The sequence below is a fragment of the Diutina rugosa genome (assembly GCF_008704595.1).
Source record: "Diutina rugosa strain CBS 613 chromosome Unknown scaffold19_size194765, whole genome shotgun sequence".
Taxonomy (NCBI): Eukaryota; Fungi; Ascomycota; class Pichiomycetes; order Serinales; family Debaryomycetaceae; genus Diutina; species Diutina rugosa.
The window spans coordinates 163,228-183,688 of NW_022995152.1; the positions used below are offsets into that span (position 1 = coordinate 163,228).

The window sequence follows — 20,461 nt, forward strand, 5'->3', positions numbered from 1 at the left end:
CGTCCGGAAAACCCCCATCCTCAGCCATAACCTCTCTCACTCTGGCCCATGAACGGGGTTTACTCCTATATCTTTTGCCTCGATGCTCGCTCCTGCATATAACCGCGCACCCACTGGGGGTGGCATCATGATTTTATCTAAATGTAACGTGACAATAACCATGGCGACGCCGCCTACTATAAAGGCAGTCGACGCCATCAAAACCACCAACTTACCCACCCCACCATGAGACAGGCCATCTTCTCCACCGCCAACGACGCCAGCGAGTACCTTGCCGAACACATCATCGCCAGAATCGCCGAGTTCGCCCCGACGCCGCAAAAGCCATTTGTCCTTGGGTTGCCCACGGGGTCGCTGCCCGAAGGCGTGTACGCTCGCCTTGTCCAAGCGTACAAGGAAGGGCGAGTGTCGTTTCAGAATGTCGTCACGTTCAACATGGACGAGTACCTTGGCCTCAAGCCGCTGGACCCGATGCTGTACCATTACTTTATGTTTGACAAGTTGTTCAACCATGTCGACATCAAACGGGAGAACATCAACATCTTAAACGGTCTCTGTGACGATGTCGACGCCGAGTGTCGTCGCTACGAGGCCAAGATCAAGAGCTACGGTCGTATCCACTTGTTTATGGGGGGTCTAGGCCCCGAAGGTCACTTGGCGTTTAACGAAGCAGGGCTGGCCCGCGACTCCAGAACCCGCCGGGTGGGGCTCGTCGACCTGACCATCAAGGCCAACGCCCGTTTCTGGGGCGGCGATGAGCTGAAAGTGCCGCGGGCGGCGTTGTCGGTGGGCATCGCCACCATCTTGGACAATTCCGATGAGGTGGTGATTATTGTTATGGGCGAAGGGAAACAGTACGCTTATGCCAAGACGGTTTATGGGCCTAAAAATGACCCGAAAGTGCCGTCGCTGTATTTGCAAGACCACGATAACGTGTTGATCGTGAGTGATCTCGCCGCCGCCGGCGTCAAGGCGAAGTTGTGATTGTATATAGCCAAGAAGATAAGCTCTAAATGACTGGTTCTACTTGTAAGAGATCAATTTAACCACTCTCAGGATATCAATTGAGTTGGTGTGAATTATTCAATTGGAAGACATGGCTTTGAATTTTTGAATTTCTGATGAAAAGCCATTGAATAGACATTTATGATGATAAAACATCTATTTCAAGCTGTCCAACGTTTAGTTGACTTGGCTAGTAAGACATTAAGTTGTGGCTTTAATTAGGATTAACTGACTTGATGTTTATTTGCTTGTTGGTCATTATATACATTAGGCTTTGCCTTCATCACGAATGCGGGCGGCGCCTTCGCGGGCGAGTTCGGGGTCGAGGTAGTAGTAGTCTCCTTTGGAGAAGGTATCGTCGGCAAATTTCACCACGAGCGGTACGGCATTAGCCACGTTAATCTCGGAGATGTGATCGTCACTCACTTGAGCGAAATACTTTATGAAACTGCGTACCATCAGTCCGTGGGTCACCACAAGCACCGTCTTATTCTGTTTCAAATAGGGGACAATGTTATCGTGGTAATACGGGATCATTCTCCCCATTGCCATTTCCAACAGTTCTCCTCTTGGAAGGTCAGTAACCCCCTGATACCGTTGGTCAATCAGCGGATCTTCACCTTCAGCCACCAACGGAGGACACCCGTGGTAGTTACGGCGCACATAGTCGTAGTTAGCCACGCCGACTTCCTCGCACACTTCTTTCTTATTGCGCCCTTGCCACTGGCCGTAGTGGCGTTCGTTGAGCTTCCAGCACTTGTAGTGGTCGACCCAGAGGCGGTCGAGCCGGCGAATAATGATATCGCCGCTGTCGATCAGCCTGGTGAGCTTCAGCGTGAAGAGGACGTCGGGGATCAAATCCGCCTGTTTCATCATATCGGCGGCATTGGCCGCTTGCTGGCGTCCGGTGTCGGTTAGCGGAATGTCGATCCAGCCGCAGAACCGGTTGTCGTGGTTCCCCTGGGACTGGCCATGGCGGACGATGATTAATGGCATACACCCGCCCGCTAGGTCCATGGTTGGCGCGGGTGTAAACCGCGGGGCACGTGCCGCCGCCGGCTGCGCGATTGCCGAGCTAGCCCCGTGCGACAGGGTGCGACAATGTGTGCGAGCGAGCAGTGCGATGCTCGCTATGGCAGGGTGTGACCACCAAACAAATTGCTAGGCAAGTAGTGCGAAATTTCTTACCTCCGTGCGAACAGTAATTGCCACTGCCAATGTCAAGGAAAATGTAACATAGAGAGGAATTGAGAGCCTGAAATCTGGAAATTCTAGCTTTCAATTGCTAGAACCACTAGTCCGTCCCCTATCTTTTTTTCCTGCACAGTTTATTCTCGAAGGTGCCATCGTTGTAAATGCAATGTAACCTACCTTTCTTTTTTATCGTTGTGCGGTTACATCGCATGAGGTCAACCGACAACCCGCCATAAATACCACCTGCCCCCACCACGGCAAATATTGTATATTCTGTAGTACCACTCGCTAATTATGCTCACTGTCGACACCGGTCTTGCCACGCCGCCGCCGTCGCGGGGGCTGCCCCACACCGCGACGTGTGGCCAGTCATTCTCACAACCTTCGGCACGTGCCCCGCTGCCCGACGTATATAAGGCCTGGGGCATCGATGTCATCGACAGTCCACTCATGCCCGGCACCCTGAAAGTGAAGCAGCAGCCGTTTACGTGGAGCCAGGTCCAGGAGATCGTCGCCACCAACGACCTTGACCTCTTCGCCAGGCTGGCGCCCGGTACCGATGAATACCTCGCGTTTAAGGCCCAGCTAAAGCGCCAAGGGACAACGATCCAGGACTATCTCGTGCGCCACGAGCTCGAGTGGGCCGACATCCAGATCCCTGACCATAAGCTATTCACCGTGAAGGATGACATCAAGGTGATGTACAATAAGTTCCCCTATTATTTTGAGGATAACGTCACCCACCTCTGTGTGTGGACCAAAGTACCGATCCCCAACGATCCCAATAGTGCCACCGGTGATATTAGCGCTTACACTCGAGCGGTGATCGATACGTTTGTGCGTAAGCTTTTCCCGGACTCGCAGTTGGTGTGGTTCCGCAACTGGGCGGCTTTACAGCTGGTGCGGGCGATTTCTCATTGTCATGTCATTATCAAAGACGTCGACCCCAAATTGCTTGCCAGAGCTTTGGCCGGCGACTTTGACGTGTTGACCGAAGCTGATTATAAAGCTATCGATGCTCAATTTGCCACTACTTCCTAAAATTACTCCCTTTGCATTTTTACACTTACGACCACGACATATACCACTACATTCATATACAATTTATACAAACTTATAAACGTTCATATACCCAACTTAAACATCTAAATTCACTACTTTTGTTGGGTAAGGATTTGTGGCCTTATCTTGAGCTAAATGTCTCACTAATCAGAGGGGTTTTCCCAGTGTCGACAAGCACTCACCGTAGACACTAATCAATGACACTACACATCGTTTGTTTACAATAACCATCCATTCATCTTATTCATATTTCATTTACATTATTCATTCATATACTTAACATACGCTTGGGTGCGACCAGAGCCACACTAACCACCAAACCCGTACAAGGTTCTCCCCGATCTCTTCAACGCATACACCACGTCCAACGACGTCACCGTCTTTCTCTTGGCGTGCTCAGTGTAAGTGACGGCGTCACGAATCACATTCTCCAAGAACTGTTTAAGCACGATTCTCACTTCTTCATAAATCAACGCCGAGATCCGCTTCACCCCGCCTCTGCGGGCGAGTCTCCGGATGGCGGGCTTGGTAATCCCCTGGATGTTATCTCTCAAGATCTTTCTGTGTCTTTTGGCCCCGCCCTTGCCGAGCCCTTTGCCGCCTTTACCTCTGCCAGACATATGGTGTTAATTAATGTGGTGAGCAACTAAGGAGAAATTCGAGAATGGCGAGGGAAAAAAGGGGGGGCAGTCGCCACCCTTAGTGTTATTTTGGGCCTAGGGAAAGTGCGAGCAACGTGACCCATTTGCGAGGCAGCGAAATGTTAGCCCGTGTGAGCGTGGGAACCCTCACTAAGGGAAAAGGCGGTAGCGGCGCGACCCCGAAAGCAGTTCCCCGCCACAAATGGCAGGGCCTCGGTGCAGGTCCCACGCGGTGCGAAAAAAGATAGCCACCGACTGCAAAAAAAAGGACCACCACTGCTGAAAACAGAAGTCTACAATCAATTCCCAATAAACCCGTTATCATTACCATATATAATACACATAAAGCTTCGTTCGAAGTTTAACCACCGAAACCGTACAAGGTTCTGCCCGATCTCTTCAAGGCGTAGACGACGTCCAACGAAGTCACGGTCTTTCTCTTAGCGTGTTCGGTGTAAGTAACGGCATCCCGGATGACGTTTTCCAAGAACTGCTTAAGCACGATTCTCACTTCTTCGTAGATCAAGGCCGAGATACGCTTGACACCACCTCTTCTGGCCAATCTTCTGATGGCGGGCTTGGTGATCCCTTGAATGTTGTCTCTCAAGATCTTTCTGTGACGCTTAGCGCCACCCTTGCCGAGACCTTTACCGCCTTTACCTCTGCCAGACATGTTTGAATAAAATGTAGTTGTATGATAACCAGAACGGGGCGACGGCAGCACTATATATGTGAGTGGGTGGGATCGGCGTCGATGCACGGGGGTAATGCCGCCGCCAGTAGTCGCGCGCGTCGAAACCCCAGCCCCAGACCCAGGTCTACACCCGTAGTTTCTAGCACGCGATCGGTGCTACTTTTCTCGCGCGCGCGCACAAACGGTGGTTTCTCAGCATCCCCTTGTCAATTTCGCAGCTTTTGCAGTCGCGGCGCGTGCAGGAAGCGATCGTCTAGGAGTCGGGGGCAGATCGGGTATATAATAGCCAACGCCCCCAGATGAGCAGGCCACTAACCAAACACATTCACAATGGCTAGAACTAAGCAAACCGCAAGAAAGTCTACTGGTGGTAAGGCCCCCAGAAAGCAATTGGCGTCGAAGGCCGCGAGAAAGTCGGCCCCCGCCACCGGTGGTGTCAAGAAGCCCCACAGATACAAGCCCGGTACCGTCGCCTTGAGAGAAATCAGAAGATTCCAAAAGTCGACCGAGCTTTTGATCAGAAAGTTGCCTTTCCAAAGATTGGTCAGAGAAATCGCCCAGGACTTCAAGACCGACTTGAGATTCCAATCGTCGGCCATCGGTGCCTTGCAAGAATCCGTCGAAGCCTACTTGGTGTCGTTGTTTGAAGACACCAACTTGTGCGCCATCCACGCCAAGAGAGTCACCATCCAAAAGAAGGACATCCAATTGGCGAGAAGATTGAGAGGCGAAAGATCTTAGGTCTTAACTGGTTTAAGCAGATTTGTAAATTAGTGTATTATAGTATGAGAATATAAGAAAAAAGAGAATCGATTGTAAGTGGCCACCAGCCAATGATCAGCTGTCGTTATGGCTAATCTAGTAGTCGACCTTCCCTGAGTCGATATAATTATATTTCGTGAAGTCGGGAATCGAACCGTAGTGATGACGTCATCTTTCTGCACTGTGTGTATATCCCACTTTTTTGTATGGTCTTGGTATATTTTAGCAATTTGATATATATTTCCCAAATATCAAGTTCGACTCTGGTAGATAATTCCAAAACATTTAAAGAAACTCTAAACCTTTGTAGCTTCTGCAAATACATAGCTAGACTGCATTTACATTGGGTCTTCTCGTCTTCATTTCAGTCAATAGCAAAGTGTGTATAGGCAGACTGGAGCGCAATGAAGGCAGCGTGAACATTGGAGAAGGATCACTACAATTGGTAAAGGATGCTAATTCTACCACTGTACTTAGAGAGACTTCCAAAAAGTGCCTTTGCTAGCCAAATTGACATATCACCCTCGAACGAAGGAGCAGCATCATAGTTATGAGGGCTCCAAACCAGCTATCCGTTTGCAGTCTGCTCACCGTTGTTCTGTGGGAATCAATCCACATCCAAATGTGCCTGGGATCTTCATGCCGCACGTTTAGTATAATCATCAAAGTCCGATCTCTGGCTGATTTACGGGGTTTGACAGCTGTGCAGCTACATGGGTCAACATCTTGAAGCCCTAAACTATTGATGAGAGAGAATAAAAGAACTAAAGAGATATCTTACCACACAACGAGAATAATCTATTCCACAATTAGCACCTAGATAGAACCTTACTCAGGCATTGGAAGTAGATGCCATGCGAATCCCTAAAGCGACGTTGACGTAGCCAGCGCATCTCGAATATGTCAAATACATCTCTCTAACGGAATCGATTTCACGAAGTCCGTGGTGATAACTCACGATGTTGGTAATCGACAGTTCTACGATAGTCGCTAATCGCTTGGCAACTCCGAAGGTAACGTTCCATCGGTGATGTCGTCCCGTTAGTGGCTGCAGGGTGTCAAATATCACGTGACATGTTGCCATATGGCAAATCGAATCATTCTAGCGAAAAATCCAGCAATTGCAAAATGACTCAAACTTAACCAATATTGAACCCATGTCCCCTGCTGCCCCCACCCTCAGATTAGGCTCCACTGCCCCTGATTTCGAAGCCGACACCTCCACCGGCCCCATCAAGTTCCACGACTACATCGGCGACTCGTGGGCGATTTTGTTCTCCCACCCCGATGATTTCACGCCTGTGTGTACCACTGAGCTCGGAGCGTTTGCCAAGTTGGAGCCGGAGTTTGCCAAGCGCAACACCAAGCTTCTCGGACTTTCCGCGTCGTCAGCCGAAAACCACCGGGCGTGGGCGGTGGACATTAAGGATGTCACCGGGGGCCAGGTGGGGTTCCCGATTATCGCCGACCCCGAGAGAAAGATCGCCCACTTGTACGATATGATTGACTACCAGGACGCCACTAATTTGGACGACAAGGGGGTCCAGCTTACTATCAGATCGGTGTTTATTATTGACCCGCTGAAAACGATCAGATTGATTATGTCCTACCCGGCGTCGACCGGGAGAAACACCGCCGAGGTGCTCCGGGTGTTGGACTCGTTGCAATTAGGCGATAAGCACCGGGTGACCACCCCCATCAACTGGGAGAGAGGCGATGACGTCATTGTCCACCCGTCAGTGACCAACGAAGAAGCAAAGACGCTTTTCCCTAAGTTCCGCGTGGTTAAACCGTACTTGAGAATGACCCCGTTGAAGTTGAAACTGAAGCTTTAAACAACCAAATTTTTGTAACAAAACGTAACTAGAAATGAACACTTGGAAATGTGGTGTCTCAAGCCATTTATGATCGAAACTAACACGATGTAGATCACACGACTACCAACGGGCGAATCTGATAGCCAACCACTCCATGACGACGACAATGATTATTATGACGGCAGGAGGTCTCTTGGCTTTGAGATTTCAGATATTCAATGGAGTGGAAACTTTACAGATACTTGGACGTTATCGTACTTTATGGTATTAATGTGAACGGTACCAATTGATGTATAAAGATAAGTTATCGTCTTTTGGGGGTTACAAAATCCCCAAGATACTGTTGCCGCCGAACGCCTGGTCGCGCCAGTTGATGTAGCCACTCTTCACTCGCTCCCACGAGTCTTGCATGTATGAAAATGGCCACGGCAACGTGCTCCCCTGTTGAGACTGGCCAACCTGTTCTTCGGTGATTGTCTGCACACTACCACTTCCACCCCCTGAGCCTCCCTGGTTGGGAGGGGGCTGGGAACCGCCTTGATGAGGAGGAGGGGAAGGCGGAGGGGACGGAGGAGGTTGGTTAGGCCCGGTGATCGAGCCATCAGGGTGGTGGACGGAGCCATCGGGGAAGGTGACGGAGGTATCAGTGTTGATGGTGTAGCCGTCGTCGGTGCTGATGGACCCGTCGGGGTTCTTTTTACCCTTGGAGCCGTCGGCAAAGGTGACGGTACCGTCAGCGTCTATAGTGAAGGGATCATTAGTATTGGGGATTGGTGGAGGCAGCGGCTGAGGCAGCGGTTGAGGTTGAGGCAGTGGCTGAGGTTGAGGCAGTGGCTGAGGCAGAGGTTGAGGCAGTGGCTGAGGCAGAGGTTGAGGCAGTGGTTGGGGCAGCGGTTCCGGCGTAGATGACGGCTGTGGATTCCCCTGGAATGGCGTCATTTCCTCAACATTGGACGCCTGAGTGTACTTGGCCTTGGCGAGCGAGATCGTCAGCTCCTCTAAGTCAAACACTGTATAGAACCCAGGAAGGACAGTGCCGCCAATCACCCAGTGGCCCTGTTGGAGTCCTCTGACGAACGCCAACGCACACTTAGTATTCAATTTCCGCACCAATTGAGATTTCGGGAGACTAATGGTGACGCCGTTAAACGTAAACCCAACGTCTCCAGTCTGCTGGCAGTCGACGTAGTAGTACTTATCGGACACGCGCTCACTACCGGCAAACGAAGCGGCAAGGGCATCGACAGTGTCGTTATCGGCGTAGGAGTAAGTGTTACCGGTATCAAAGAGCACCGGCAGATTCACTGTTCTCCGTTTACCGGCAAAGGTGATTGCCTCAAGGTTTACCGTGAAGATCTTGGGGTCGTCCAGTTTCACCACCACTAGATCACCATCAAATTTAGCAGTATCAATGCCTCCAAATAAGATGGTACCGCTATCGGGGATACCCAGGTGGGCGTAGAAGGCGTAGGCAGCTCGATTAATGATCCCCAGATTGCGTAGGTGCCAGGGGAAGTTATTGTACTTGTTTGGCGTGCGCTCAAGCTCCTTCTTACCCACGCCCATCAACGCATTGATTGAGTTCTTTTCGTTGGTGATTGTGTGGACGTTGGCAAACTGGAATTTGGGCACGCTGACGCCGTTGAACACCACGGTATCGGTGACGTAGTCGCCCTCGGCCCCCAGCCCGTCGACGTAGCGGATCTGGAACGGCTCGCCCAAGTCGACGGCCAGCAGCAGCTCATTCAGGTTGTACACCACTTCTTTCACCCACATGTCGCTCAGCCCCGTGTCGAGGTAGCAGTCAAATTCCTCACCTTTAGACCCCATGGCAAGCCGCACCAGGTAGAGCCTCAAAGTGCCGATATCGGCGAGATCTGAGACCACGGCGTTGGCAGCATCGGCGTCAGCAACACTGGCAGGGTCGCCGGCGGCGTGGTTGGCCAGGACGGTGACGAGATTGGCGTCGGCGCGGTTGACGGATACCGGTAAAGAGAGCACCTTGCCGCTGCGCTTTGCCGGCGCCATCGGCGCTGCGGCTACCCAGCTGGCTAAGGTAAGCCACGACGTCACTTTCATGGCTAATAGACCGGTAAACAGCGACTTTGGGAGTGGTTATAAGGCAATTGTAGCCGTTGGGGGTGGGGCGGTGACAGGCACGACGGAGCGACTAATGCGGCCGGCGACGGTCTCATTGGGGGCGAAACGTAAACCTAGCCGCCCTCGATTGGGCAGATGGACACCGTGGAACCCTAAAATGCGATCTTTGAGGCGCAGGCACCACAGATGGATTTCATGCATATGACAGCCAGGGGCGATAGCCGGCGCCGCGCACAAACACAGGGCTCACAATTTACGACCTCGGCAAAATTTCGTATTAGGCTGGCGGGAGGAAAGCAGCGAAAAGAGCCAGTTGTAATGGGATCCACACGAGAGCGTAGCCAATATAGATTCGCGTCCAACGCAGCGGGGTGGTAGTTTCCGGGCTAGTGAGTTGTAAAGCCAAATACCACACGGCTAGGGGAGTTACCCACACCATTCGGGTGATGATTTGAGTGTTCCAGAAAAACACTGCTCCCGCCACCGTCATCGCCGTGAATGCAATTAAAGAGACAAACCGAGGCATTACTGGTAACTTCGATACAAACTCTTTAATGGCGAGGGCGTGGATGGCGACGGTGGGGGCGGCAAACGCGAAATTGGGAATATTGTTAGGCGTCCAGTATTTCAAGAACCCGACGTTCCAGTAGTGGGATTGAGCGTACTGAAACAACAGCGGCACCGGCCACTGGCACCAGGCCCCGCGTTGGGGACAAAAGGCGGCGTAGGCGACGGCATTAAGCCCAATCATTGAAAGGAGAGGGATGGCTCCAGTAACGATGATTAGGGCAATCGTCTTCAACTGACGGCTAAGATAACCAAGCTGGTAGAGGTCAAAGAGGTAGAAAACCCCGGCGAGGATCATATTGGCGCGTACACCCACAGCAACGGCAAGCACCACGCCTGATAACAAATACTTCAACGGCGAAATAATCGCCAATTTGGCCTTGGTGCGATAGTCAGGACCGATACTGGTCTGATGAAGCCAGAGCATCGTCAACGAAAGCAAATTGGCCAAGTTTTCCAGGTACCCCACCGTTAAGAAGATCCCCGCCGGTAGTATGGCGTAGAGCTTACCGACCGTCTGAGGAAGCAGGGGACGCTTAGCAAGCACTGAGGCGGGGAAGTAGACCTTAGTGAGCTCAATTGCCATCACTATCGAAGCCCAGTGGCAGAGGTTCAGCACTATAATCAGCACTAACGCTTTCTTATAGTAATTGCCCTGGCCCAAAGGGATCCATTTGATAAGGCGCCACCAGAGGGGACAGAACACGTACTCGTGCTCGAAATCAATGTCATCGACGTACAAATGGTTGAAGTAGACGGCGTCCCAGGCGATGAGTTTATCGAGGATGGAGGCGGCGGCGTTGGGGAGATGCCATTCGTTTAGGAGCTGGCTGCGGGCTTGAGTGTAAGTGTCCACAATTATTTGGGACAGGGTATCGAATTGTGACGGAGTAAAGTAAACCACGGCCAATTGCACCGCTTTCACCGCCAAAAACGCCGTCGCCGCTGTCGCCATGGTGGGTGGTGTGGTAGTAGTGTTGGTACTAGCTGTCGCTAAACCTTTTTTCGCGCGCGCAAGTCACGTGATCGCGTAGCCTACCTAATTTGGGTACATGTTTTGTTTTAGGATCAACACTTCACAAATACGGTGTCAATTGACACGAGCTGCCCCCAGCCGCCCTCGCCGTCCACAAACACGACTAAGGTTGATGGATCCACACTAATGCGGTTTGGCAATTGGGGTTGAGGAGGCCACAGGCTTTTGATAACACAGCCCCAGGCATCGGCGTGCAGCCGCAGCGTGTTATACATTAACTCGAATGAGTTAAACGGCTGAGGTCGCGGTTACGATACTTTAGTGAAATTGACAGCTATTTTTGGCGGTGTTGTGGGTATTTACCGTACTGGGAACTGTTGTGCTTCGCTGTATTGATAAATGGACCCAATTTAGTCATTACACCATGCTCGTAGAAGTTTACCACTCTAAACCGGGCATTATTGATAATTACACGCTAGATACCTGATATTTTTGACCAGAAGAAAGGTTCACACAACAGATTACAAGCTGATCCCCGCTTAACTAGTCACAGATTGTCATTGACTGAAAGCGAGTTACATCGACTACGTTCGTGGCCTCAATCACGTCTTGCACTCACAGATAGCCATTGCGCTTAGGAGACATTATACTCTATGTATGGAATTGGGACATGAATGAAAGGCGAGAAGAAGATTCCACTAATTCATATATCAGTCCAATACCCTGGAGTGGTCTATTGTGTTTAGAGGACATTGAAAATGCCCTGCGATATAGTTGTAGCAAACTAGAAGTGCAACACATCGTTTAAGTAGGGCGTTTATATGCAAGAGCAATTGCGACAGATGTTAAACACGTCCCTTTGAGCTCGACCAGAGTGATGAACTCGTTCAGCTCAGTGCTGTAGTCTCCATGTACGTCTGTTTGGCTTGACCAGTCTCCTTGTGGGTAGCGCGCAACTGTTGGCACACCTATCGCGATTGCAAAATTCCATGCCTGCACATAGGGATTACGGCTGCATGTCGTAAGTCAACTGACAAAGTGTTTACACCGCTTATAAATCACCCTAGGAGAAAACAAACAACACCGCCGTAATATTTATACTCGTAATAGTATTTATGACGGCAAATGAGATTTTTCTGAATTTCTCATGGAAAAACTGAAAAGTGTGCTATAAAATCAGGAAAAATCGCTAAAATCAAACCGATAGCTCCATAAAATTCTTTGGCATCGGAAGTGAAGTCGAGGTGATTTTGGGAGAGTTGACATCGGAACTGGCGTCTCTATGTGAGTTTACAGGTGGAAAAAAAAACTATTTTTTTCTTGCAAAATTTTTCTTTGCACTCTTCTGAGGTTGAAACGTAGTCTATTACATTTGGTGAGCATTGAACTTGACTCATGATGTTCGTAGCAGTGACGAGAGAGGTGTAACACCCCGTCTATGTTCAATTCCTATATGCAGGTGCATGAAGGGAGATGCAAGACACGACAAGGTGAGTTTAAACATGTACTTACAGAGCTTCTAGCTCAATTTGGTCAAAGTTATTGTAGTATTTGAGCATGTAGATTAGGTTTTACGCGTCAAAGTCGGTACCACCACCAATGCTGACACAGATATCGTGCTTCCAAGTTGAAGGTTTTGCACACAAGCATTGCATGTGCATATGGACCACGAATCTTCAATTGGGGTTTTCATTACGTATATGACGCTATAGAAAGAATTGAAATACACCAACATAAAATATACGGTGCAAATAGAATTTACAACAGCAAATGGTATTTTTCCGAATTTCGTAAAGAAAAACTTCAAAGTGTGATATAAAATCAGGGAAAATTGGTACAGACTTGTAACTAGCACCATAAAATTCTTTGGCATCAGAAGTACCGTAAATAAATATCTGGGCAGGCTGACGTTCGATTTACTGAGTATTCTGACAGGCTTTCATGTGGGTTCTTTGATGGATCCTGCATACGGAGAAGTACTTGTCAAGGCAAGCATTCAGCATGGGTAAGACAAGTTGAGTGAGTTTTGAATCTAAATCTATGTTTCTCACGGTCTGAAGATATGTAAAATAGTAATCAGAAGTTGATTTCCGACGTAAAAAAATTCCAAAAAAAAAACTTGAAAAAAAAATTTGAAAAGATTTTAGACGAGCGGCGAGTACCTTGTATGCAGGAGTTGACGACTGGCGCGGGATGTTATATACAGGATGGTTTTGATTGAGCTGTGAGAGGTCAAGCATTATACTCAACTCAATACTGTTACCACTATTGTGTATATTCCATTGGAGTACCATCAACAAAAGCGATGTAGTAATATTGATTGAATACCGAGGTAGAAAACTTGCCTACAAAGATGTCTCACACCTGCAAGAGGATACTCGGGCTTTCAAACAATCTCTATAACACTGGTAAGAAGCTTTAAGACAAGTTTAACACCAATTTCGCTATATTTACGATTCAAATATCACGTCAATTAGCACCGTAAATCTTGGAAGACAAAAAATAACAAAAAGAAATTAAGGGTACTTGGATTTTGTGGATCATGAGAAAGGTACCACAACTCACTTATTCTGTCTTTTCGAAGAAGCTTTAATTGCCAAAGTATCTTTTGCGACTATCATTCTCTTTACTCCGTTTTCTGAATGTATTTGTCCTATCATTTATCGTTAAGTTATGTAGTGAGATTACTTCTGGCCGAACTGGGTGGAGAACGCCAGGATGACTTGTTCGACCGACTCAGGGTTCGCCAACGTCGACATGTCGCCCAACTGGTCGGCTTCGTTCAGCGACACCTTTCTCAACACGCGTCTCATGATCTTGCCCAGTCTCGTCTTGGGCAAGTCAGGAACGATGATCACCAGCTTGGGGGCGGCGAAGGGGCCGATGGTCGACCGCACTTGCAACACCATCCCCTTGCGCAACGCCAACGCCTCGTCCAGAGCTTCCTTGCCCTTGATGGCGGCGGCTTCAGGGGTGTCCTTCAACTGGACGTACGCCACCACGGCTTGACCAGTCAAGTCGTCGGCGATCCCCACCACCGCGGCTTCCGCCACCAGGCTGTGTTCGACCAACAGCGCCTCGATTTCTGCCGTCAGCAACCGGTGGCCCGACACGTTGACGACGTCGTCGACCCTGCCGCGGATCCAGTAGTAGCCGTCGTGGTCACGGGCAGCGCCGTCACCGGTGAAGTAGTACCCCGGGTACGGGTTGAAGTAGGTGTCCATGTACTTGGTGTGGTTGTGCCACACCGAGCGCGCCATCAGCGGCCACGGCTGCTTCACGGCAAGCACACCCTCAACGTCGTTGCCTTGGATCTCAACGCCCGAAACGGGGTCGATGAGGCAGGTGTCGATGCCGAAGAACGGCAACGACGCCGAACCAGGCTTATTCGGGGTGATCCCGGCGATGGGGGCGATGAAGTGCGACCCCAGCTCCGTCTGCCAGTAGGTGTCGGAGATGTGGCATTGGCCTTTACCGACTTTTTCGTGGTACCATTCCCAGATATCGGGGGAGATCGGTTCACCGACGGAACCCAAAGTACGCAACGACAGCAAGTCGTACTTGGCGATCTCGTCCTCGCCGGCCTTACGCAAGAGCCGGAGGGCGGTGGGGGCGATGTAGAAGTGGGTGGCCTTGTGCTTTTCGACGATTTGCCACAAACGGCCGTAGTCAGGGTAGGCGGGGGTACCTTCAAACACCACGGTGGGCACACCCAACATCAAGGGCCCGTAGAGGGCGTAGGTGTGGCCGGTTATCCAACCAACGTCACCAGCGGTGAACAACACGTCGTCGGGGTGGATGTCGAAGATGTACTTGGTGGTCAAAGCCGCCCCCAACAAGTAGCCACCGGTGGCGTGGACGACCCCCTTGGGGGTACCGGTGGAACCCGAGGTATAGAGGAGGAAAAGCGGGTGTTCGGCGTTGACGGGGACGGGGGGGAAGTAGCCCGAGAATTGCGGGGCGACTTCGTGCCACCAGAAGTCTCTACCTTCAGCCATGGCGATGCCTTCAGAGCCGGTACGTTGGTAAACCAAGACTTTTTCCACCAGAGGACACTCAGTAAGAGCTTCGTCGCAGATCTTCTTGATGTTTACGGTACGGCCGCCTCTTTTACCTTCATCGCAAGTGATGATCGCCTTACATTGGGCGTCGTTGACCCGGTCCTTAATCGAACCAGCAGAGAAACCAGCGAAAATCACCGAGTGGATAGCGCCAATTCTCGCTACCGCAAGCATAGCCACGATGGCGTGGGCGTTCATCGGCATGTAGATAGCCACGGTATCGCCCTTTTTAACGCCCCATGAGTCAAGCACACCAGCCACTCTCAGCACTTCTTGCAATAACTGTTTGTACGTCAAAGAGAACGAGTCGGCCTCGTCGTCAGCCTCGTAAATGACGGCCAATTTGTCCGGGTGCGCCAACGCGTGGCGGTCGACACAGTTGTAAGTGGCGTTCAATTCACCGCCCAAAAACCAAGCGCAATCGCCATCTTTAAGAGAACCCGATTTGACGGTGTGGAAAGGTTTATCCCACAGGACCAATTCCTGGGCCAAGGGGCCGAAAAAGCCGGTGGGGTCAGTGATCGACTGGGTGTACATTTCCCGGTACTCGTCCAACAGCAGCAAGTGGCCCTTGTTGGGCTGTCTTTGGAAAAACTCATCGGGGGTGTGTCTCATGGCACAGCCGTTGGCCTCGTGGACGACTTGGTGGATCGTCATGTTTCGTCGTGTGTTTGAGGATGGGTGTTTCAGAACGTGTACCAGAAACCGGGAGCAGGAGGCGGGCAGCCGGCGCCGTTTTTATACGTCCCCTGTTGGGTGGGAGGCAGCAGCGTTTACGACGTGCATAGTGGGCGCGAGAGCGAGGGTTAGGGGCAAATCCGCCGGCCGCCCTGCCCCATCGGAGTATTCTCGGAGGTCAGCGCCAGGGCTCGTGCCCGAACTCCGACGCCAGAGTCAACTCGTATCAAATTAACACCTGATACCCAACCTAAAACACTAGTAACACGCCGTCACGATTATTGAATGGATATCGCGATGCGGTACCCAACAAAACGCGACCCTCAGCCGTACCGGGTGTCGTTAACAACCCCTGTTTCAACCTAGTGGTCTCCTTACTAAAGTCGATCATGGCGACCCCACAGCGTTTCAGCACGACCGCCCCGGAGCTACGGGTGGAGGTGCCAACAATAAACACCCACTCCCACAGTTCTCACGTTTTCCCTCACGCTCATTGGCCCGCACCGCCGCCGGCGCCGCCCTCAGCTACATCATCGTGCCGAGTGCATAATCGCTACCCCGGCACCGGCCAATCGTCACTGGTTGGGCGTCGATACAAATGACGACAAGCCTGGGGTATGCCGCTAGCCCGATTAGTCATTTGGTCGGTAAATCTTCAAAACGGTGTTGGTGTTTCAAGTTAACATCGTTAACAACCCCCCCTGAGGTGTCACACTAAATTCAGACTAACTGATCTACCCCTGTATGGGATCCTGGGGTATTACCCAAATCCAGCCCCACCTGCCACGCCTCCTTGATTTGACAGGCACGGAGGCGCTCGGGGCGTGGTTATCGCGCGACTTGTCCTGAGTGAGGTGTTATCAGCCAATGATAGCCCGCCCATAGCTGACGACGTACGTCTTCGGAGTTTAGCTGCCGCTTTTTCCCCAGAAAAAACTGGGGCACTCCAAAAAAAAAAACACAAAAAAATTAAAAAAAGACCAGAAAAAAAAAAAAAAAGCCTGGGGTAAAACTCGGCACGCCGCCGCCTCAAAAAAGTTTGGGGGAGGCTCAGCTTCCGCGGAACGTGCGGAATTCCCCGGACGAAATCCGCACTCCCGCAAAAAAACTCGGCTACCCCGGACTTGGCGGGTCCCCTTAGCGGCAAACGTGGAGTCGACACTCCCGGCGTCGGTAGGCTCAATGGTCTCCTTTCCGGCACGAATAGTCGCGAACCTCTTCCAAATTATCACAGCATGGAATCGCTGGTAGCCATCACCCTCAACTCAAGTTATCAACTTGAGTGATCGATTTGAGTGATCAACGGAGTTATTGTCGAGATTGAACTTTCGGTTAGCCATGAGTTTTATCAATCATCATTTTCTTGACACTACTTGGGGGGGTTTGTTTATATATCTGGGGAATCTATCCGCGCTTTCCCCTCTTTTGTACCCCTCTCCGAGCCTCGGCGTTTTTCCCCACTCACCAACCGGAACCACTAATGCCTCGACTATAGCAGTCTCTAACATACCTCTCTATCCTCCAACATTTACAATTAGTTGCTAGCACTACTCTGATTTGTTTAGTCCAACTTGTACTCTCAATTTCTAAAAGCTTTTCTATGATTCAATGTGTCCAGTTTATGTTGTTTTTTAATGATTTTTTATGATTTTTTATGATTTTTTATGTTATTTTATGTTATTTTATGATTTTTTGTTTTTTTATGGCTTTGGCCAGAAGGTTGTTAGCACCAAATGAATGGTGAAGATGAATGCACTGTTAGTTCAAGTTCGTATTCCTAGTTACATGAGTTGTCATTTTTGAAAACATCAAAGCACCCAGTCTTAGTCAACTCTACTCTTCAACTCTAGGAGCGTCATGTGCTTGGGTCTGTTCCACACTATTAGCCTTGACCTATGCCGCTCACAAAACGTCTATTATTTCATTTATTTTTGTATTTTATTAGTTTTTTTAAATGTTCTTTTTTTTTTTGGCTCATTGCCTGCATTACTATATATCTCGTCGTGGCTTCACTCGCCAATGGCTTCCCTTGATGGCTTTTGCCCTAAACATTACTATGTCATGAAAGAAGAAAAAGAAGAATGACAATCCTCACGAGATGTACTCGTAGGTGTTGTTGTCGATTCTCTTAATAAAGTCGCGCTCGATCAACGAGTCGATCAGCTTCTTGATGTCGATAATTGTCGCCCGGAACCGCAGCATGCACTGGGTCATCACCTCGTTGAGAAGCTCCTTGTGCGGCACCGTCTTGCGCCCCTTCATGATACGCACGATCACCAGCGCCAAGTGGTTTTGTCTCGCCTCGTCGATCTCGCGGTCGGCCTCGTCCTCCTCCTGTTTAACTTCGGTGGTCTTGATCGCCAGGGTAAAATTGACTCTGACTTTCTTCAGCAGGTAGTACTCGCAGATGGTAAAGGTGGTGTTGTCGTCAGCGAACGCATCCGTACCCACCGGCAGCTGTTCAAGCGCCTTGTACTTGACAAGCGGCAACAAGTGCGCTTCAAAGATCAGCCGCAGACACCCAACTCGGTGCCACAACTCGGAGAACGTGTACAGCAGCGAGTGGTTGAACGACAACAAGATCATGAGCTGGACGTTTGACACCGTAAAAATGAACGGCGGCTTGCCCTTGCGGTTCAAATTGGCCTTGAGCTCGGCACGCCCGTGGTTCCACAACCACCGCAACTGGCGCCCGTTGTGCTTGGTGTGGTAGATCAGCTGGACGTTGTTGTACAGGTCGGTCAATTCCGGGGCTACCTTCAACGAGTAGTCGTCGGAGTGGGAGAACGGCCACATCAGCTGGGCGAGAATTAACGGGTTGAACTCCTTGACCACCACCAGCGGCGGGAGCTCCTTCTTCAAGTCCACCAGCGCCTTCATGTCGCTGAACATCTTCGTCATCCTCAGCGTGTACTCAATCAGGTTTTCTTCCTGTAATCTCTTGATGATGGCCTCTTCCAACTCGTCCAGTTTCGAGTTGCCGTTGATGAGCCGTTTGGCCAACATCCGCCGGTAGTACTCTTCAAACGCGTCCTTATCGTTTAAGAATTTGAACACCACCATGAGCACGTCGGGGTTCATATCGGCAGTTTCCGACTCCTTGGCCAGTCCCCGCAAGAAGCCATCAGCATACTTAGCGAGAAGTTCAGGGGTGCGACACTTGGACTTGGGAGTAGGAGTGGCAATAGGGTTTTTGTTGACAAATGCACGACAGGCGTTGTCGAGGGCCTTGATGAAAAGCGGGTCCTTCGAGAACGCTGTGGACACCACGAGGTTGAACCGATTATAGATATCAATCAACGTGTTGACGTAGGCCTTAGGGTCCAAACCGGGTTTAACTGACGGCTTAGTCCCTTCCTGAGCTGCTTGCGCCCGGGCCCGTGCCGACTCTTCCTCGGTAGTTACCTTCAAATCATTCAATTTCTTCAACGCTTCGTCCTTGATGTACTTCTCAAACGTGTTGGCAAGTGGCGCCAACGTCAGCGGCACCCGCAGCAACAATTTGAACATGCGGTTGATGTGTTCGGTCTCGTTCTGTTCGAGGAGGGCCAAGAACTCGTTGTACATCTCCTGGGCGTGGTCTTCAATCAACGCCTTGTTCAACGTTTCTGTCAAGTATTTTTTAGTGTGGTACTCGAGGTATTGGTTCAGCCGCAGCTGTTCCTCCGTAAGGCGCGTCTCACACTTCTTCATGTAGTCTACCACCAGGTGGGTCGCCAAGTACTGCGCCAGCTCCTTCAGGTAGTAGTCCGCCGTCAGTTGCAAGAACTTTTGTTCAAAGTGCTTAATGTACACCATTAAGTTGTTCTTCTTCAAGTCCTGAACGTCGATGCCCAACGCCACCAACAGCTTAATCGCCAGTGAGATGAGGTTAGTCTCGACAATCTCGTTATTGCGTTGTTTCTCGATTAAATCAAGCACTTGGTCGACTAAAACATCGGCGTTGTTGTGGAACATTTCGAGTTTCCATTTAATCAAACACAACGTATTCACATCAAACACGTCGCGGCGGCCGTCGGCCCGCTCCTTCTGCACCCAGTACCGGTTCATGTAATTGAACACGTTGTCCATATACCCGGCACCAATGGTGTAGCGGGTCCACGTCCGCACGTAAAACTGGAGAAACGTCTCGTCGGGCAATTGGTGCAAGTTCTTGATGAATTGGGTGAGGTAGGAGTCGAGCTTAGTATAGATCTCGGCGCCGGCAAGCGAGTAGCTCAGCGAGTCCTGCGGGTTGGAGTTATTCCACATGGCGCCGTTGTTGCGGGACTTGTTGACACAGTAGTTGTAGACGGCGGTGTAGCAGTTGACGTACATCTTTGCCGTGACGCCCTGGTCGCCCTGCGAGCCCAAGATGTGTTCCAAGCCCGGCTCGATAAACGTCCAGGTCGCCGCCAAGTCGCTGGCCACGGGGAACGACGACGACATGGAGGGTGGTATGGTGGAGAGGGCGAGTGGCGATGGTAGCCCGCCGCGAAAAAGTGCGACCGGTTTTGATGCACGGGTGTTTCGACGAGTACCTGGAAATAATCAATGACTAATTGGAATGATCTAGCAACTGATCGAACACAAAATACATCTCCTGTGTTTGTTTAGAGATGGAAGGTTTTTTGGGGGATGGTAGACATAAGTCTCGCCTTGTGTTAGTGACGTTTAGAAATCACTCATTAATTAGAGTTACCCCACTTACTGAAATAACTCTAAACTTATAACAGCGTTTGCTGATGGATTTCGGTATATTTAGCACTCTACTTTATTTCTATTTACAATCCTAAATTTACCAGGATGAATGAAAGACATTACAATTGGGTATAACATGAGAGAGATGAACAAAAAGAGTAATTGCTAATAAATATACGAAATCCCAAAAATTGAACTACAACAATCATCAGGTCAAAGAACTT

The 20,461-nt window shown here is 50.2% G+C and overlaps 11 protein-coding genes across 11 annotated transcripts; 4 read left to right on the forward strand and 7 right to left on the reverse strand. All coding sequences in view use genetic code 12, as the record gives it.

Annotated features, from left to right (window-relative positions):
- Positions 1 to 225: 225 nt before the first annotated feature.
- Positions 226 to 984, forward strand: NAG1 (Nag1p; the record flags this gene model as incomplete). Its single annotated transcript, XM_034155982.1, has 1 exon — positions 226 to 984. The coding sequence occupies one exon, from the start codon at positions 226 to 228 to the stop codon at positions 982 to 984; it is 759 nt and encodes a 252-aa protein (XP_034012013.1).
- Positions 985 to 1,272: 288 nt separating this feature from the next.
- GPM2 (Gpm2p) lies at positions 1,273 to 2,022 on the reverse strand (the record flags this gene model as incomplete). The annotated part of the gene is made up of 1 exon (XM_034155983.1): positions 1,273 to 2,022. The coding sequence occupies one exon, from the start codon at positions 2,020 to 2,022 to the stop codon at positions 1,273 to 1,275; it is 750 nt and encodes a 249-aa protein (XP_034012014.1).
- A 471-nt stretch (positions 2,023 to 2,493) lies between these two features.
- GIG1 (Gig1p) lies at positions 2,494 to 3,240 on the forward strand (the record flags this gene model as incomplete). Its single annotated transcript, XM_034155984.1, has 1 exon — positions 2,494 to 3,240. The coding sequence occupies one exon, from the start codon at positions 2,494 to 2,496 to the stop codon at positions 3,238 to 3,240; it is 747 nt and encodes a 248-aa protein (XP_034012015.1).
- Positions 3,241 to 3,569: 329 nt separating this feature from the next.
- On the reverse strand, positions 3,570 to 3,881 carry DIURU_003244 (histone H4; the record flags this gene model as incomplete). The annotated part of the gene is made up of 1 exon (XM_034155985.1): positions 3,570 to 3,881. One exon carries the CDS (start codon positions 3,879 to 3,881, stop codon positions 3,570 to 3,572), a length of 312 nt encoding a protein of 103 aa, XP_034012016.1.
- A 382-nt stretch (positions 3,882 to 4,263) lies between these two features.
- Positions 4,264 to 4,575, reverse strand: DIURU_003245 (histone H4; the record flags this gene model as incomplete). Its single annotated transcript, XM_034155986.1, has 1 exon — positions 4,264 to 4,575. The coding sequence occupies one exon, from the start codon at positions 4,573 to 4,575 to the stop codon at positions 4,264 to 4,266; it is 312 nt and encodes a 103-aa protein (XP_034012017.1).
- A 351-nt stretch (positions 4,576 to 4,926) lies between these two features.
- HHT21 (Hht21p) lies at positions 4,927 to 5,337 on the forward strand (the record flags this gene model as incomplete). Its single annotated transcript, XM_034155987.1, has 1 exon — positions 4,927 to 5,337. One exon carries the CDS (start codon positions 4,927 to 4,929, stop codon positions 5,335 to 5,337), a length of 411 nt encoding a protein of 136 aa, XP_034012018.1.
- A 1,178-nt stretch (positions 5,338 to 6,515) lies between these two features.
- DIURU_003247 (peroxiredoxin) lies at positions 6,516 to 7,193 on the forward strand (the record flags this gene model as incomplete). The annotated part of the gene is made up of 1 exon (XM_034155988.1): positions 6,516 to 7,193. One exon carries the CDS (start codon positions 6,516 to 6,518, stop codon positions 7,191 to 7,193), a length of 678 nt encoding a protein of 225 aa, XP_034012019.1.
- Positions 7,194 to 7,496: 303 nt separating this feature from the next.
- On the reverse strand, positions 7,497 to 9,254 carry DIURU_003248 (pepsin-like aspartic protease; the record flags this gene model as incomplete). Its single annotated transcript, XM_034155989.1, has 1 exon — positions 7,497 to 9,254. One exon carries the CDS (start codon positions 9,252 to 9,254, stop codon positions 7,497 to 7,499), a length of 1,758 nt encoding a protein of 585 aa, XP_034012020.1.
- A 298-nt stretch (positions 9,255 to 9,552) lies between these two features.
- On the reverse strand, positions 9,553 to 10,797 carry DIURU_003249 (GPI-anchor transamidase; the record flags this gene model as incomplete). The annotated part of the gene is made up of 1 exon (XM_034155990.1): positions 9,553 to 10,797. The coding sequence occupies one exon, from the start codon at positions 10,795 to 10,797 to the stop codon at positions 9,553 to 9,555; it is 1,245 nt and encodes a 414-aa protein (XP_034012021.1).
- A 2,705-nt stretch (positions 10,798 to 13,502) lies between these two features.
- ACS2 (acetate--CoA ligase) lies at positions 13,503 to 15,536 on the reverse strand (the record flags this gene model as incomplete). The annotated part of the gene is made up of 1 exon (XM_034155992.1): positions 13,503 to 15,536. The coding sequence occupies one exon, from the start codon at positions 15,534 to 15,536 to the stop codon at positions 13,503 to 13,505; it is 2,034 nt and encodes a 677-aa protein (XP_034012022.1).
- Positions 15,537 to 17,648: 2,112 nt separating this feature from the next.
- CDC53 (cullin) lies at positions 17,649 to 19,985 on the reverse strand (the record flags this gene model as incomplete). Its single annotated transcript, XM_034155993.1, has 1 exon — positions 17,649 to 19,985. The coding sequence occupies one exon, from the start codon at positions 19,983 to 19,985 to the stop codon at positions 17,649 to 17,651; it is 2,337 nt and encodes a 778-aa protein (XP_034012023.1).
- Positions 19,986 to 20,461: the final 476 nt, after the last annotated feature.